Source organism: Pteronotus mesoamericanus, unplaced genomic scaffold (genome assembly GCF_021234165.1).
Source record: "Pteronotus mesoamericanus isolate MK-2021 breed Mesoamerican mustached bat unplaced genomic scaffold, CSHL_Meso_final contig_74, whole genome shotgun sequence".
Classification (NCBI taxonomy): Eukaryota; Metazoa; Chordata; class Mammalia; order Chiroptera; family Mormoopidae; genus Pteronotus; species Pteronotus mesoamericanus.
The window spans coordinates 14,000,117-14,018,019 of record NW_026555247.1 but is presented as its reverse complement, the minus strand read 5'-3'; the positions used below and the strand labels follow the sequence as shown (position 1 = coordinate 14,018,019).

Here is a 17,903-nt window from a genome sequence, read left to right as displayed (position 1 = left end):
ACATGTCAGAATGAACTGCTTCAAAAATACTGCTGTAAAATATTAACCCAGAATATTAATGGAGAAAAAAGACAAGAGTTCGGTTCTTGCATTGCTGCTTGAAAGAGTGTTAAAAATAGGCTGAAGTGGCTAAAATGCATTACCAAATAAATAAACAAAACTTCTAATGTTTAATACGATTCATGCAACTTGATGCTGAATTTTTTTATTTTTTCCCAAAGCTTTCAAGTTACTGAAAATCAGCCCTTTTGTCCCCCCAGTCATGGATTGGGGGCAACCCTATGCCTTTTACCTTAATGTATTAGGTGCCCTATTCAAAGCTGCCATCTGAAAAAGTGCTGAAGAAATAAAGCTCTTCCCCCTTCTGCCAACTGGTTAGATTATATCTTATTTCCTTACATAAAGAAGTTAACAAATTAAACATATGTTATGTTACTTTCCTCACTCATTTTAACAGAACAAACCACAGACAAGGCCTTGAAAATGCATTAATAGAGAGGTTTTGACTGCTTATGATTCTACTCTTGTCATTATTTTACTCTCTGCCATCTTTCTGATCATGCTTGTCTTCTGAAAGGCAACAACAGCTTACTCATAGCCTGTTTTTTGCTTTCATTGGCCGTCTTGTCGTCCTCCTGTAAAGTAATACAAAATAATGGTGCTGAAACATTATTGTTCTTTGGGGAACTTTTTTTAAGAGTATAGTATAATCATAACCATCATTCCTAGTTCAATATATATTCCTAGTTTCTGTCTTGACAACTCAGAAAAGGGAACTCCTCGTGGTGTAAGATTATAACAATGTCTGAGAGGCAGTTTTCTTCCTCTGAGTTTTCAAAAGGACAGGGATCATTTACTCTGGCATTTTCTACTGCCTCTCTGGAGCGTTTAGAGCATGAGTAATTCTAGATAGCCAGTTTGGGGGGTAGCTGTAAATTTTAACAAAAATCCTGTCCAAAATGACTGTCGTTTCTGTTCAGTTTCTTAAAATGTATTGCAGTTTTCTTCCATCTTAAGAAGTGCCTGATCAAAATTTAAAACTTAACTTCATCTCCTGAGATGTGTATGACATCTGCCTTTATATAGAGAGGCCCTGCAGCTCTGTTTTGTGGTGTTTTATGGTCTCATTTAAATTTTTTGTTTGTTGCCTCTTGTGTTTGTTAGAATACGTGCCTTAACAGTCTATATTTCTACTTTTAATTTTTACTTCTATTCTACTGTGGCATGGAAACTAGTATCCAAGTTGGATAGAATTTTGATTAGTTAGTAAGTACACTAAGTTAAGGTCCTTCAAGGTTTATTGTAAGCCCTAACATTAACTGCTGAGAGGCCTTTAAACTCATTGCCTTGTTCTTGGCCACATAACCATGTACCACTTAACAGGGGGGATACATATCATTCTGAGAAATGCATCATTAGGTGATTTCGTCGTTGTGCAAACATCACATAGTGCACTACACAAACCTAGACAGTATAGCCTACTGCACACCTAGGCTGTGTGGTACAACCTATTGCCCCTAGGCTACAAGCCTGCCCAGCTTGTTACTGTACAAAAACAACACAAGAGTAAATTAAGAAAATGATGCAATCAAGAGAGGTGGTAAATGACAATAAAAACTATTGTATAGTAAATATATTTTTAAATTATAAAAACCATAGCCTAGTAAAAACTAGTAACATAGTCATTTATTGCCATTATCAAGTATAAAATACTGTACATAATTGTGTGCGCTGTACTTGTATATAACTGGCAACACAGTAGGTTTGTTACCCAGCATCACCAAAACCACGTGAGTGATATGCTGTACTAAGAAGTTACAACAGCTATGATGTCACTAGGCGATAGGAATTTTTTAGCTCCATCATAATCTTATGAGCCACTGTCACATATGTGGTCCATTGTTGACTGAAACTCTATGTGGTACATGACTGTGTTCTTACAGAGAGATCAGAAATTATAGATTACTATGCAACCTGAATTTTATTGTGTAAGAATGAACTTTAAAAATGAAAAGTCAGTGAATTTAGGTAGCTCATTTTATTTTTATTTTCAGTCTTTAACTGCATATTAAAATTCAGTCTTCAGGCTGCATGTTTTTCTTATGATGAGTCAGATGTGATTATTTTTAGGATTTATTCAGAATGATTAATTGGATACAATTGTGAGGCTAATCATTTCAGTGTTTGGAGACAGACTGGTGCTTTTTATGTCATCTGAGGTTTAAAGACCTCCTCTGAAAAACTACCAATTGGCAAGTCGTCTGGCATCACAAATTAAATCATTCCCATTGTACGTGTCATCCTTGCCCTATTTCCTGTTTAAAAATAAAAGAAAAGACACAGGCTTGACATTTATTTGAACTCTTTACGCCTTTTCCCATTTTCTGAAGTTTGGGGAAAAATGTGCAAATATTAATCAAATATTATCTATTTAATTTATGAATCAGTTGAACCAATCTTGATTTTTTTTTTCTGAGTTGAAATTTTAACCTCTGTGATACACTTGATCTTTAGAACAATTATTCTTAGAGAACAGATTGCCTATTGCCAACAGATTGCCTATTACCAGAGCCATCAGAAAGAGTGTGTGTGTGTGTGTGTGTGTGTGTGTAAAATTTTACATCAGTGTTTTAAAATGTTGCTTGACCAAGGAGTATTAACTCTGAATGGCATTATGAATAGTAAAACCCTGATAGTTTCCTGGATTAGACCTATTAGAGTTGTTTAGATAACACACTTTGAATTACTTCCTCTCAGGAAACATTGAAACTGGAAATGTTAACCAGGCACGCATACCAGAGCACTTAGACAGAACACGTTGTTTCTTTTGTTATTAAAAAAATAAAAAAAGGAAAGAAATTATGCGAATAAATCACATCTGTAGAAACCAGAAGAGACTGTTTGGCTCAACTGCCAAAGGAAGAACATTTATTTATGAGATTCTTCATCTGTCATTGACAGTGACCACAAGTTTGGTCGGGACGTTAGTCTCATAATTTTGGCAGAGCTAATTGCTATCATTAATGGCGACATCAGAGTTGGGAGCATGGAATTACAGATTGTACTCACATATGTTATGCATTTTAATGTATGGGAGTAGGAATAACTTCTATTAGAAGTACACGCATACATGAAAATGTTGACAAAACTGTTGAATGTGCCCAGAGAGTGACATTTAGAAAAGGTAATTTTGATCTGTTTAATCTGTGCACAGTACTGTCTGATTTATATAGCAAAAGCTGTGCAGACATTCTCTTTCAGTTCATTTGGCATGAGGTACTTACGAGACCTCTAATTTATTTATTCTGGAGGGAGTATGTTTATAAAGGTAAATTAAGAAAATTATGGTAAGTATCAATTAAAGAGCTAAATAGCATATACTTGTTATTGCTTCATATTTGAGAAAAGCTGTTGGCTCCCTGTATGTTAACTGGAAATAGTTTGTTGTTTGAGAGGGAATGTGTGTGTTTCTCAAATCTCATGAGAGCCCTGTCTCTCAACATCCCTGTCTCCATCCTGATCCAAATGGATGAACTGCCAAGTTTTTACAAAGTTCCAATAAAAAGGAAGTATAGCAATGCAGCTGAGCATTTTGGAAACTAGTACATTCACTTCCTTTGAGATGTAATGATATTTCAGGCCCTATTCTGACATTAAATTTTGTCCTGCGATAACACATTCTATAAAAACTTGAACAGTTCACAGTGTAGAAGAAAGGATCATGCTTAGAAGTAGTGATTTGGCCTTGAAAACACTAATGGATGGAATAGAAACCAACATGAAAATTTAGAGATGTGGAAGGTAGTGTGAAACAATTGTAATTAAAATGCCTTATTATTAATAAAAGTGATAATAATGGTCGCTACTTACAGAGAGCCCACCATATGCCAGACACTGTGGGAAGCTGTTTGCGTACATTGATTTGGCCTGCAAAGTAGATGGTGATATTCCCTTTTTATAGATGAGAAAACTGAGATCAAAAAAGTAAAACACGCGTGAAGTCACCTCACAATAAACACAGGATTCAAACTCAGTTTGTACTTTAGTTAATAGTAGTGTAGCATTAATACCATTGTACCAATTAATTTCCAAAGGCCTTAGTTACTTTCATTTATCTATACTAGGAGCCAACAAACTTCTTCTGTAAAGAGATAGAGAGTAAATATTTTAGAGTCTGTGGGCTCCGCAGGCACTGTTGCAGCTACCTAACACTGTCAAACAGTGGAAGCAGCCATAGACTCTGCATAAATGAATGGGTGTAGCAGAGTCCTAATAAAAGTGAGGTGGGGGGCTGAATGTGGACCTGGGCAAGTAGTTTGCTGACCTCTGATCTACATTGTTGTAAGCTTAACTAGATGTGAGCTGAAAGCAAAAGCCTTCAGGATAACTCAGAAGTTAGAATTAATAGCAAAATCTTCCTAAGGACTCTTGGTGACCAAAGTCAAGAGAATAAAATAACTGAAACCTTGGAGCTTCAGGTCCTGTAGGAAAAGAAAGTCAGCCCTCATATGTGCCAAGTACTGTCATTTATAAATTATTCATTAGCTTTTTTTAAAAAAAAAACAACCCTAATCTGTATTCTTCAAAACTATCAAGGTCATAAAAAACAAGAAAAGACCAAGAAACTCACAGATCAAAGGACTAGGTACAATGTGGTATCCTGGTTTGGTCCTGGGACAGAAAAAAGGACATGAGAGGAAAAAATATTAGTAAAGTTCAAACAAAGCTTATAGCTGAGTTCATAGTATCGTATTGATGTTAATTTCTTAGTTTTGATGATGTACCATGGTTATATAACATGTTAACAGAAGAAGCAGCATGAAGGGTATACAGGAACTCTCTGTATACCCTTTGTCATTTTTCTGCAAACCTGCTCTTATTTCAAATAAAAAGTTAAAATTAATTACTTTATTTGTTTACTTATATTCCTAAACTTACTCCAGTGTAGAAGCCCAGGATCCATGTGAGAGAAAGGTGAATGGTAAGTTGAGGTCTTATTATAAAAAAAAAAAAAAAACAACCCTTAACTTTTAGAATCAACTGAGTCACCTAAAATGGACTTTAGACCTTAGGAACCTGAATTGCCATTAAAACAATATTGTGTTGCTACTTATGTACTGATAATGCCTCCTACAGAGAAATTCACTTCTCTATAACAGCGATTTCCTGCTTTTTTCATCTCCTGACACACGCAAACTAATTACTAAGATTCTGCAGCACACCAAAAATACGTTTGCCAATCTGACAAAAAATATCTGGGTAAGAAGTTATTTACAAAAATTGTTACTTCCTAGTTAAACACATCCTGATGATTACTACTTAGTAAGCAATATGAACATTATCAGTCAATTAACCCAGATGCTTTTTTAGTAACATAAAAGGAAAAAGTCAATCTTAGGATTAATGAAGCCTAATGACTAACCTGATAAGGATAACATAATAAGACTGTAGACTGATCTCACCTGTAAAATACATAAATCGTTGATCAAATATTATCAAAGAGAAGTGTGCAATATAGTTTTAAGTACACTATGATCATATTGAGGTTATTTCAGGCATGTAGGGTCATTTGAACATTTGAGAATCTACTACTATAATATGAAATCAGTGCATTAACATTAAAAATAAACATATAGCCATCCTATTGAAAACAGAAATAGCATTTGATTTTTAAAAATTTTAATCAAATTTCTCATAGTTTATAAAACACTGATGATAATCACATTAAAATATGAAACAACGGTCATGTGGAAGAGAAGGAATAAAAACTGAAAATAGGAAGATAAATTTTTCATTGATTGAATGAAATATAATTAATTGCCTAAAAATCCCAAGAGAATCAAGTGGAAGAAGCTGGACATGCAAATAGCAACCAACCATATTTAACAGCTATCAATGAACAGCAATGTTCAGATATTGATAATGAAGGCAACTTAAGTACTAACATGAGGGATATAAAAGACCTGAATACATGATGAGGATTATCAGGTGCCTATTTTGAAACACTATTATAATGATCTCACTTCTTGCCAAAACACCATGCAGATGCACTTCCAATAGAATTACCAATGCATACCATGGGCAAAATGATTCTAATGTTCATCTGGAAAATTAACTCGGCAAAAATATCCAATTTTCTTATTGTTACGTTAACTTCTAATTTTGAAGTAATTTCAATCTTAAGGAATTGTTGCTAGAATAATAGAAGATCTTGCTAAACACTTTAACTAGATTCACCAACTTTAAACATTTTACCAAATTTTTTATCATCCTCCATCCCCCAAATACACAAATACATATATAACTTACTTAATTTTTCTGAATCATGTAAGAGTGAATTGTATATGTTAAGCCCTTTTCTCCTTAATACATCATTGCGTATTTCCTAAGAATAAGATGTTTCCTTATGTAAACATAGTACATTCAGGAAAGCTAACAGTGATATGATACTTTCAGTTACAATCTATATTGCAGATTTGCCAGTTTTACCAATAGCACACTTTATAGCACTTTTTTCTTCCTGTACAGAATCCATTCCAAGATAATGTATTACATTTACTTTTCATTTCTTTCACTTTAAACTTCTAAACAGTTCTTCAGCCTTTCTTTTCAAGATACACACCAGATATTTTGTAGAATATTTCTCAATTTGGTTTTGTCTGATATTTCCTCATTAGATTCTAGTAATGCACTTTTCAATGGACTGTTATAGAAGTGAGGTTCTGAACTTCTCAGAGGATCACATCCAGATGCACACAATGCAGGTCTGCCTCTCTTTGGTGATGTTAAATGTCTTTACTTGGTCAAGTTGCTGTCCAGTTCCTCCACTCTGTAGTTACTTTTACTCTCCTTGAAATTAATAAGCATTCAGGGAAAAGATGCTTTAAACCATGAACATAACCTACTCCTTAATCAAACGTCTATAAATTCATTAATGATCCCAGTATATAATAGTTGCAAAGTTATTATTTTTTCCTGTCCCACCACTTTTCTACATTTGTCCGCTTTTCCTTTATTAATTTTTTAACTTATTCATTCATCCTTTTGTTAATAATATAGAATTAAACATTCTATTCAGACATTTATTCAGTAGATTATCATTTATTATGGTCTTTATTGCAACGGTCAAATTATCCCAGATTTGGCAGGTGGGGGCTGATTCAGGGTGGCTCCTCTGTCCTCTTGGTATGTTCCCGTCACCTTGCAAGCACTTCTTTACTTTCTGGCACAACAAAATGTTCCAAACTTGTTTTGTACCATTCTTGTCCTAGCCCTGGAATCAGTCATTTCTCTAAACAGCCCTGGTTCCATGTAGTGGGGAACAGTTTGGGCACTAGGTACATTTGATGATAATGAGAGTCTTTGCTTCTAGTTCCTTGAAAGGAAGAACGCTAAGGGGTGTGTGTGTGAGTGTGTGTGTGAATTCCTTTTTTCTTTTTTATTGAATTTATTGGGGTATCATTTGTTAATAAAATTACACAGGTTTCAGTTGTACTTTTCTCTAATACATCATCTGTATGTTGTATTGTGTGTTCACCACCCCACGTCAAATCTCCATCATGACCATTTATCCCCCCTTTACCCTCTTCTACCTCCCCGCTGCCCGCTGTGTGTGGTTTCTTAAAATCCTGAGTTAATGCTCATGACTAAATCTAATCCAGCCCCGGAGAGTCCTTTCTGGCCTTTTCCATTGGCATATTTCTGTCTCCCATTGCACAGTGAAAACTCTGGCTCCCAAAGCATCAACACATTTACTTATTTGTTCAATCCTACAATACATATAAAGTCGTTTCAGAATCACTGTACCCACACCCCTGTGCAAAGCAGACCTAAAAGGAACACAATATATGTCGGGGTCTGTTTTCCCCCTACTTGTAACACATAGTCAAAGGCCATGTTCCAAAGTGACGTGGATTATTTCTCTGTCTCCAGCATGGTTAGCTTATTCATTTGAAATATGGTTGGATTCAGCGGTTTGCACTTGGATTCAGCTCTAAGGTGGTTTTTAAAGTTCTGTTGACTTCATTTTACTTTTGAATATGTAGAACATCAGCGTGTTTCCTAAAAGTCAGAACTCTGTGGCCGGGCGCACTCACAGAGGTAGCTCTTCCTCCCATGTCCCTTCCACCAGGCCTTCCCTCCCGCCTCGCAGAAGCAACCCCCTCCACTGTTTCCTTGAATATTTTCTTATCTTTCTTTTTTAATAAAAATAAACAGAAATACATATACTAATTTTTTCTTCTTTCCTAAACAAAAAGGTAGTATGCTGTATAAACTGTTATGCACTTGCTTTTTTTTAACTTACCAATATATCTTTGAAGTCATTTCATATAGATTTATTGAACTCATTATTGTCCTTTTTTTTTTGGCATAGTGCTATTTTAGTTGTGTACCAGTGTTTATTCAATCAACCTTGCATGTTTGGACATGTAGATCAGTTCCAATATTGCGAATACAAACAATGCTACAGTGAATGAATAACCTTGTCTGTGTGTATTTTCACATTATCAAAGGAGTGTCTTCAGGGTAAATCCCTAGGAATAGGGGTGGAGGGATAAACGCATGCTTAGTTTGATCAGATATCGCCAAATTCCCTGCCACGAGGCCTGCACCGCTTTGCATTTCCCCCAGCCAGGAACAAGAGTGCCTGCTCTCCCACAGCCTTACCAACCGAGTACAGTGTCAAGCTTTCGGATGTTTATGAGTGTTCCGTTGAGAAATGGTATCTCAGTGTAATTTTAATTTACCTGTCTCTTTTATAAAAGTTGAATATCTTTCCATAGATTTGAAGTCCATTGTGCATTTTGTCGTGAATTGGTTTTTCATAATTTCGCTTGTTTTTCTGGAGGATTTTTGATCATTTTTTAAAAGCTGCTTATGTATTAGGGATATTTGCTCTTTACCTGTGATATATATAGCAAATATTTTCTCTCAGTCTGTTACTTGCATTTTGACTTTGCTTCTTTTGTTTCTTACCACGCAAAAACATTTTGTGTCAGAATAACCACAAGTGAGGACTTTTGTTATCAGTTCTGAAAATGTAAGATAAAGCTATAGATATTAAAACAGTATAGTTTTGATGGGAACATAGATAGAGAAGTTACTAGAATAAAATGGCCCCAAATAAGTACAAATATATGTATACATTTGAGTGTATGTGTTTTATAAATTTAGTATATGATAAAAGGGGCACATCCAATCAGTGATGAAGGAGATGGTTATTTAGACATTCAGTTAACTGTTTAAAACACTAAATTTAGATCCCTACCTTAAATAATCCACCATAGAAATTGTGGTTAAAGGAGTTAAATGGTTAATAAGTGAAGCCATCAAAATAAGAAAATATTGCATAATTATATTAGCATTTCTCATCGTCAGCATTATTGAAATTTGGACTGGATAATTTTTTGTTGTAGGGAGTGTCCTGAGCAGTAAGCAGTGCTTAGAACATCCTTTATCTCTACCCACTAAATGTATGTCGCACTGTCCCAGTCATGGCAATCAAAAATATCTCCAACAAAACTGTCCTGGCTGGTGTGGCTCAGTGGATTGCATGCAGGCCTGGGAACCAAAGGGTTGCTGGTTTGATTCCCAGCCAGGACACATGCCTGGGGTGTGAGCCAGGTCCCCATTACTGGGGATGGTATGAGATGCAATCACACATTGATGTTTCTCTCCCTCTCTTTCTCCCTCCCTTCCCCTCTCTAAAAATAAGTAAATCTTTACACATACAAGAAAAGTCTGCAGCAATTGTTGAATGCTCCCTTGGGGATAGCGGGGGTGAAGGCTGAGGGGTGGCGGGGTGGGGGGGAGAGGCGTAAAATTACTCCTAGTTCAGAACCACTGATATGTATCATCTCAACTAATAGATGCCTAATATCCAAAAATGAAATTACGAAGGAAAATTTTGAAAATATGTGCTACATAGAAGAAAAAGCCTTTGGTACTTTAAGAATCTATAACTATGAAAGTTTCCCTGGCTGGTGTGGCTCAGTGGATTGAGAGCCAGCCAGAGAACCAAAAGATTGCTGATTCGATTCCCTGTTAGGGCACATGCCTGGGTTGCAGGCCAACTCCCCAGTTGGGGGCGTGCAAGAGGCAACTGATTGATATTTCTCTCGCACATTGACGTTTCTCTCCCTCTCTTTCTCCTTCCTTTCCCTCTCTAAAAATAAATAAACAAAATTTTTAATTAAAAAACAGCTATAGCTATGAAATTGAAAGTCAAGCAACAAATTGAAAAATAAGTAGCATAAATGATATTCACATTGCATAAAAAGTAATCAATAATATGACCATCCCAGCAGAAAAATGAATGAAGGACACAAATAGACAATTCACAAAGAAATAGGTCTAAATAGCCACATACAGAAATATCAAAAAATATTCACCATACTAATAATGAAAGATACTCAAAATAAAAGTACAGGATGCATGCTCTTTACCTTTGATATTAGTAAACATCAAACTTATTCAACATGGGTATAGGGGACAGATAATTTCATAAAGTGGAAGAAGTATAAATGAAGACAGCACGGGTGGAACACAAAGGGCCACACCCATTAGAACTTGCAAACATATACATAGCTATGTCCTTGTAATGCTACTTCAGGGCCTTTATTCCAAGGAAATAATTGAACTATAAAAATATTTGTTGCAAAACACTGGGAAAACCCATTTGTCTAACAATAAGGAACTGATCAAATAAATTAAGGCATATCCATCTACAGCATCCAGCAGAAGTAATGCCTGCTTGAGTGGGGTTGGTAGGGTAATAATATGGTTGTAATAATTTATAGTTTTAATTTGCACATTTCACCTAAAATGTCAGACAGTGTGCTTGAGTGTGATATTGTTATATAACAGAATTTTGTGCTGCTTATTTTATAATAAAGATTGTGTAATAAAAAAGGAGCATTATTTGTGCTGGACCCTGTATAATGACATATGTTAGATCACTATTACAATTGATGGTATGTACATATATATGGGAAAATTAGTAAATTGTAGTGAGAAACTCTGCAACAAAATTATGTGTGTGTATTTATATCTCTGAGGTAGATTGATACATCTCACCTTTTTCTATTTACATAAAATTGCTAATATAGATTATCTTTAGTGGTAAGATTCTATAGAATTTGTTCATTTTTATATCTTTATTTTCTAATATTTCTTCCAGTGAACATCTGACTGTCCCAATTCCAGTTTAAAAAAATTTAGTAACATTTTAATAGGTTTTCAAAAAGAAATTTTCTATAGTAGTGTTTATGAAAGCAATTTTATAACTGAAAAAGATAAAATGATATTAATGTCCCCAAATAATTATCCATATGATAAGCTACACATAGGACAAGAAACTGGAAGAATATTTATCAAACCATTAACTATAGCTATCTGTGACTTAAGCTCATGGTGTTAAATTTCTTTTTGTCTTATTCTTCTGTGTTTCCCAAATTTTTACTAATGAACAGATTTCATTTTTCTTCAGAACAAAGTGTATTTTTAAAAGTCTAAACAAATGTCATCTTGTTATTGTTATCCACATAAATATTATTTTTAAAATGGAGTGGCTAAATTTAGTACTAAACAAAACCACATTTCTCTTTGTGTGTGCGCATGTGTCTTAAGAAGCAAGTTCTCTACTTTTTTGTGTGAATAAACTAAAGGAAACTAACCTAAAACTTGATTTATCCTCTTGTAGGTTGCTTCTGGTGAATGCAATGAAGACACGGAAGTTTACAACATCACCCTGTGTACTGGGGATGAACTCACTCTCATGGGGCAGGCAGAAATCCTTTATGCAAAGACTTTTAAGGAAAAGTCAAGGCTCAACACAATCTTCAAAAAGATTGGGAAGCTCAATTCCATCAGCAAGCTGGGAAAAGGGAAAATGCCATGCCTCATTTGCATGAATCACCGGACCAATGAAAGCATTAGCCTTCCCTTCCAGTGCAAGGGCAGATTTAGCACCCGAAGTCCCCTGGAACTTCAGATGCAGGAGGGAGAACACACCATCCGCAACATCGTGGAGAAAACCAGGCTTCCTGTGAATGTGACTGTGCCCAGCCCTCCGCCGCGGAATCCCTACGACCTCCACTTCATCCGCGAGGGGCACCGCTATAAGTTTGTGAACATCCAGACCAAGACGGTGGTGGTTTGCTGTGTGCTGCGGAATAACAAGATCCTTCCCATGCACTTCCCTTTGCACTTGACTGTCCCCAAGTTTAGTCTCCCAGAACACCTGGTGAAGGGGGACATATGGCCAGAAACCCTGGTCCATCACTGGCTGGGTATCTGCCAAGAGCAGTTCGACATCGATGAGTATTCACGGGCTGTCCGTGACGTAAAAACCGACTGGAATGAGGACTGCAAGAGCCCCAAAAAGGGCCGGTGCTCTGGCCACAACCATGTGCCCAATTCCCTTAGCTATGCCCGGGACGAGCTCACCCAGTCTTTCCACCGGCTCTCGGTCTGTGTGTACGGCAACAATCTCCATGGCAACAGCGAGGTGAACCTCCATGGCTGCAGGAACCTGGGGGGAGAATGGGCCCCCTTTCCTCATGACATGCTGCCCTATCAGGACTCGGGTGACAGTGGGAGTGACTACCTTTTTCCAGAATCTAGTGAAGACTCAACGGGCATCCCAGGAAAGTCAGAACTTCCTTATGAAGAGCTGTGGCTGGAGGAAAGCAATCCCCGCCATCAGCCTCTCACTCGGTCCCTGAGCGAGAAGAGCAGATGTGATCAGTTTAGAGGTTCTGTCCGGTCCAAATGTGCAACTTCTCCTCTGCCTGTCCCTGGGACCCTGGGAGCAGCAATGAAGTCTTCAGAGATTGCCCTACCTCCACCTCCAGTGCCTCCCAAATCTGAAGCCGTAAGTCATTTCTATTTTTGAGAGCCATACCAGCCCCTGTATCTCTCTGCTCAGTCATCCACTCATTTATTTTCTTTCCTAATGAAAAGACAACTCACCAGTGGAAGATTATCAGAATGAGCAAATTTGCTTAATACAGAGTGAAATATAAAAAAGCTCGCTAGGTTGTTTTTAACAATTGGGAGTTAGGGTTTTACTCTGCGTTTGATGAGAAACTCTTCGACACTTTTTAATAGGAGACGTTTAAATAAGACCTTTGCTGCTGCCTAGAGAACAGATAATAGGGAGGAAAGAGCAGAAGCTGGGAAACTAGAAAGAGTCAATGATAGCACTGGAGTCGTGAGACGATGGTGCCCTGAATCACAGCAGTCGGCAGCAGTAATGGCCGGGAGGCATGAGCGGCTTCAGAACACATGTTAGAGGTCGACAGCGTTCGCTGATAAATTGTCAGTGAGTAGAGAGGAAAGAGAAATTGAAATCAAGAAAAACTCCTAGATTTTTAGCCTGTGCAACAGAATGAATATTTGTACCACTTATAGTGATGGGGAAGACTGAAGGAGGAATAGATTTAATGGGGAGGAGGAGGAGGAATCAAGAAACATCAGCATAATTTGTCTCTGTTTCCTATATGCCTGAAGTTACATTTGAGATACACACACACACACAGCCCAGAGCAGAACTAGGTGCCAGGGTGATTCTATTAACATAACCCAGTCAGAGCTTGAGGGGGCTTCTATCACATTTTAATGTAAGAAGTCAGTATAGGACAGGAGAAAGGGCCCTCTGTTTTGACCATGATCTTTGATTGGCAGGCACTCTGAACCTTTGCTACTCATTTTCGATTGTTGGATTTCATTATATATGAAGGGAGAAAGCACTAGAGGCGTTGGGTGTAGTTCTCTTCATTTATTTGACAGTGTCTGTTGCAGTGGGGCTTTTTCCTATCTTCAGCAGAATCCTTAAAGGAAAAAACTTACATTAATCAGAATAAATAGAAGATAAAATGAAAACCCATCTGACTCAAGGACAGACTGGGAGTAGAGGGTCTCCATGTGCCCCGAGTGATCTCTGTCCCCACCAGGTGGTCCAGGACACCTCTCTGGAGCCTTGGGGCTCAGCAGAGACTAGTTTCAAAATGATGGAATTACTTAGTGGGTGAGATGCTAGAAATATGATGGTCAGTAAGACCTGGACTCTAAACTCTAGTACCTTTCAGTTTATAGGGAAGGTAACAGATGCAAAGAGATGATCATCATACAAGTTAAAATGTACTAATCAATGGAAGAGAACTATATGTAGAAAATGTGTTTGGGCATTCAGAGAAGAAAGAAACTTCTAACGGGGTGATGAATGAAAATAGTCTTTATGGAGATTATTACTTTTTAAATGAGCTGAGAGAATATATATGAACTGGAAAAGCAGAGAGGTGAGAGAGAAGTAGATTCCAGAACAGCATGAGCAAAGGTATGGAAGCTGAGACAGGTGAGGAAAAACAGGAAGTGTTCTTGGGCCAGTGGAGGAGAGTTGAAAAGCGTGGGTGAAGGGCAGCGGTGGCTGAAAGGCCAGAGCCAGGCTGTGAACAGGCGTGGACATCAGGCGGCGCCCTCATTGCTGCAGAGTTTCCTGGGAGAGGACCCACTGCTGGCTGTTTGTTCCAGGATGTAAGAACTCCCCAGAAACTGCAGATCTAGACTTTCTCCTGCTCCCTGTAGGATCTCCCAGGGACCTGAAGGCACGAGCTCTGAGATCCCTATACCGAGTAGGGGTTATAGAATATCGGGGTGAAGTATTGGTGGGGTTAGAGTTCTCGGTCCTTTTATTCATGTCAGAGGATGTTCCCCCCAGAAACAGGTAAAAAGTAAAAAAACACTCTTCCTGGCAAGTACTCCGGAATGTGTCAGCTCAGCTCCATATTGGGTGCTGCTTGAAGCTTGGAGCCCTGACAACAGAGCTGTTCCTGTAGAACTTTGGCCCTACATGGCACACAGTTGGGACTCATGTCTGTTTCCTGATTGAGTGACTCACACATGATGGGCACACCCAGAGTCATTTATGTAACCAAATCTAAAGGTAGGAAACCAGTTCCCCGCCCCCCGCCGTGGGTCATAAGATGAGTAAGACCATAAATATTGAGGCTCTATCTTGACCTTGATACTGAAAGAAAAATATTCTATTTGAAACTAGAAGCAAATCTTAGAGGAAAAGAAAAGATTTGGGCCCCAGTCTAAGTGGTAATTTCTTATGATAAGAGAATCTTTTCAGAGCATGTCCAGTGTTTATAGAACGCTATAATCATAAAGATTTTTACAAACACCTGAAATCATTTAATTGACTTTAAAAAATTAGACATTTGAAATGAAGTCATATTTTTTTATTGGTTCTCTGCCCATGAAATGAGTTTTCCATCTTTAGGATGTGTGTGGGGTCCAAAGGACGTCATGATTGTTAGATGTGGCTTCAGCTTGTAATTTTCAAAAGGGAACTTTAATGGGGCATAAATGCAAGTGCTTCTACAGAATTAAATAAAAGTTCTTTGGACAGTTACAGTGGAGTAAATCCTGGGGGAAGGACGTGCCATGTGTCTAACAGCTATTCCGCCTGATCATTAAGGATGTAATCAGCCTTCCAATGTGAGAGTATCTGGGAAGGGGACAGCCCCGACCCAGTCTTTAGGAATAAAAGGTGCTGGAGCCATGGAACAGAGTCAGAGAAAGCATGTCGTTCACAGTAAGGGAAGCAGAGCTGGTAATGGGCCAATGGACTCTGACTGGCCACGGTCCGTGACCCAGTCAAGATCTCGAGGTCAATGGCTCTGCCTCAGTGCCTGTCCGTCTGTTCTTTTTCTCCTGGGTCTCGTCTTCACTTCCTGCTTCAGCATCCTGAGGTATAAGACCTAGCTGTGCTCTCTCTGCTGCAAATGTTGACGGTCTTTGTTTCTGTCTGTAAAAGTGAGAGGGAATCTTTCCCCTTCAACAATAACGCTTACTGTGCTTTCCGCACGGCGCTGCAGTTCTGGTGGCCTCTGGGTCAGCCTGTCAGCGCCTTTCCACCCCTATTCTAGGGTAGGACACTAGGCTGGGGGACCAAACGGAAGGTCCTCAGAAGTTTAGCCCTCTTAATATATTTTGTACTTCATGTGGCTATTTGTAATTATGGTCTAGTCTTCATGCATTTTTGTAAAGATTATTTAATACAGTTTCTTAAAAAATGAAATTGCAACTTACCTCTCCAGACCATATGAGAGACGATTCCTTCCTTAACAGGAGTGTCCCAGGGAGAAGTAAACAGTTCCTGTCCCGGGCACAGAGAGGAAGCAGCCTCTTGTGTCCCTCAGAGTTGTTGCGGATGAGCCCCACGCTGAGGAAGCATGCCCGGCTCACTAAACGGTGACATTGTCATTTTTTTTTAATTGTGCAAAGTGCCCTTAAATCAGAATAACTTGACAGTCTCTCTTAAGTAGATTAACATTATTGTTTCGTACATTTATTCTAAACACATCCACTATTTCATAACCTGTGGGCCTCTCTCCCACAAGGGATAATCTCAGTTTTCTGGATATTGGCTAATATGTCTAAGATACTTACCCAGATACACTCTTAAACTCTCTGAGTGACAATCACCAAAAGCTGTTCTTTTTTTCTTTTCCTCTTTAGAAGTGCCATTTTGGAGAGCAATCATGAGAAGACTTTATATTCCATGAAATTCTATAAATAGCATGTTTGACTTCCAGGCTGCTCTGGTCTGTGCAGTGAATTACAAATTATCAAACCACAGGACCACAACTCTTCTAAAACTATGTATGCGGCAGTAGCCAATTTAGGGACCTCAAAACCCAGAGATTAATATCCTTCATCTTCTTCAATAACAGAAAAAAGTATATTTACTCTTGGTTAGCCATGGACATTAGAGCAATTCCTGAGATTCATAAAAGAAGCTCTGGGTTGTGAATTACTGGTTTAAAACAAGTTTTCCTATGGTATTCATGAAGAATTTGTTAACCTTTGTGACGGATAGGGATGCCCCCACAGCCTATGAGACACAGTGTATAGGGATTAAGTTACGAGATATATTGGTAGCATATGTTCATTGTTAGAAGGCTGGAAGTCCATTATAAATAAAGTTCCTGTAACAGAGCATACTGTGCTGTTGGCGTTTGAGAAAAATAAGAATTAAAGGGTAAATTTCATGCCATATAGACTGGACCTAGTCCAGCAAGCGCTTGGCTGAGCTGTACAGACGTGAGTCGGTGTGTTTCCATCTGCCTCAGACAGACTGCCCAACGGATGAGCAAATGAAATACCAAGCATCCTGGGAGTGTTCTTGTCTCCCCTCAGTGGCATGGAACTGGAAGTGGGGAGATCTTTCAAACTATACGAAAAAGAGAGGCGCGCAGCATGGTGTCTAAGAACCACACATGGATTTGAATCCTCACTCTATCACTTAGTAGCTTTGAACCTTGGGCAAAATATCTAACCCCCCTGAGTCATTTCCTGTGGGCATAATAACTTCATTGCACTATTGTATCGTACAAAGTACTTGGCACTTTTCCATGGCACTCAGTGAGCATTCAACAAATTGTAGCAGTAACGTAATATGAGATGGATTCTGACTTAGGGTCATATAGAAAATGATTTGTGGGGCACTGTTTCCTCTGTCCTTTCCTACCTAGGTTATAAAGCCTCTCCAAAGAATCGCAGAGGCTGGCGGGGGTGGGCACATCCACCTCCACAGCCCGACCGTCAGAGGCCCTGCACACAAGCAGAGGCCAGTGGTCCCCATATTCCAAAAATGCATGTGACAGTTTCACTTTGCCAGGTGCCTAGCAAGTACCAAAACATTCTTTTCAGCTGACCACAAAAACGTCTACTTGGTAAGTTAGGTGTTATGTTATAGCTACTAGCCGTGGAGCCAGGTTTGTAATCATGATAAACCAAAAAAAGGAGCCACAGAAATGCTAGGCATCTCGTGGGCCCCAACAATATGTAATTTGTGAATGGGGTGTTGGGGTCCTGAAGAACTAGAGTGCCTG

The 17,903-nt window shown here is 38.4% G+C and overlaps 1 protein-coding gene across 2 annotated transcripts in view; it reads left to right on the top strand.

The window, feature by feature from the left end:
• GAREM1 (GRB2 associated regulator of MAPK1 subtype 1) overlaps window positions 1-17,903 on the top strand; it is a 177,835-nt gene that overhangs the window by 144,713 nt on the left and 15,219 nt on the right. For both annotated transcript variants that reach the window (XM_054583509.1, XM_054583508.1), the window contains exon 4: window positions 11,702-12,874. In XM_054583509.1, the coding sequence (XP_054439484.1) occupies window positions 11,702-12,874 (1,173 nt within the window). The remainder of the gene's footprint in view (window positions 1-11,701; window positions 12,875-17,903) is intronic.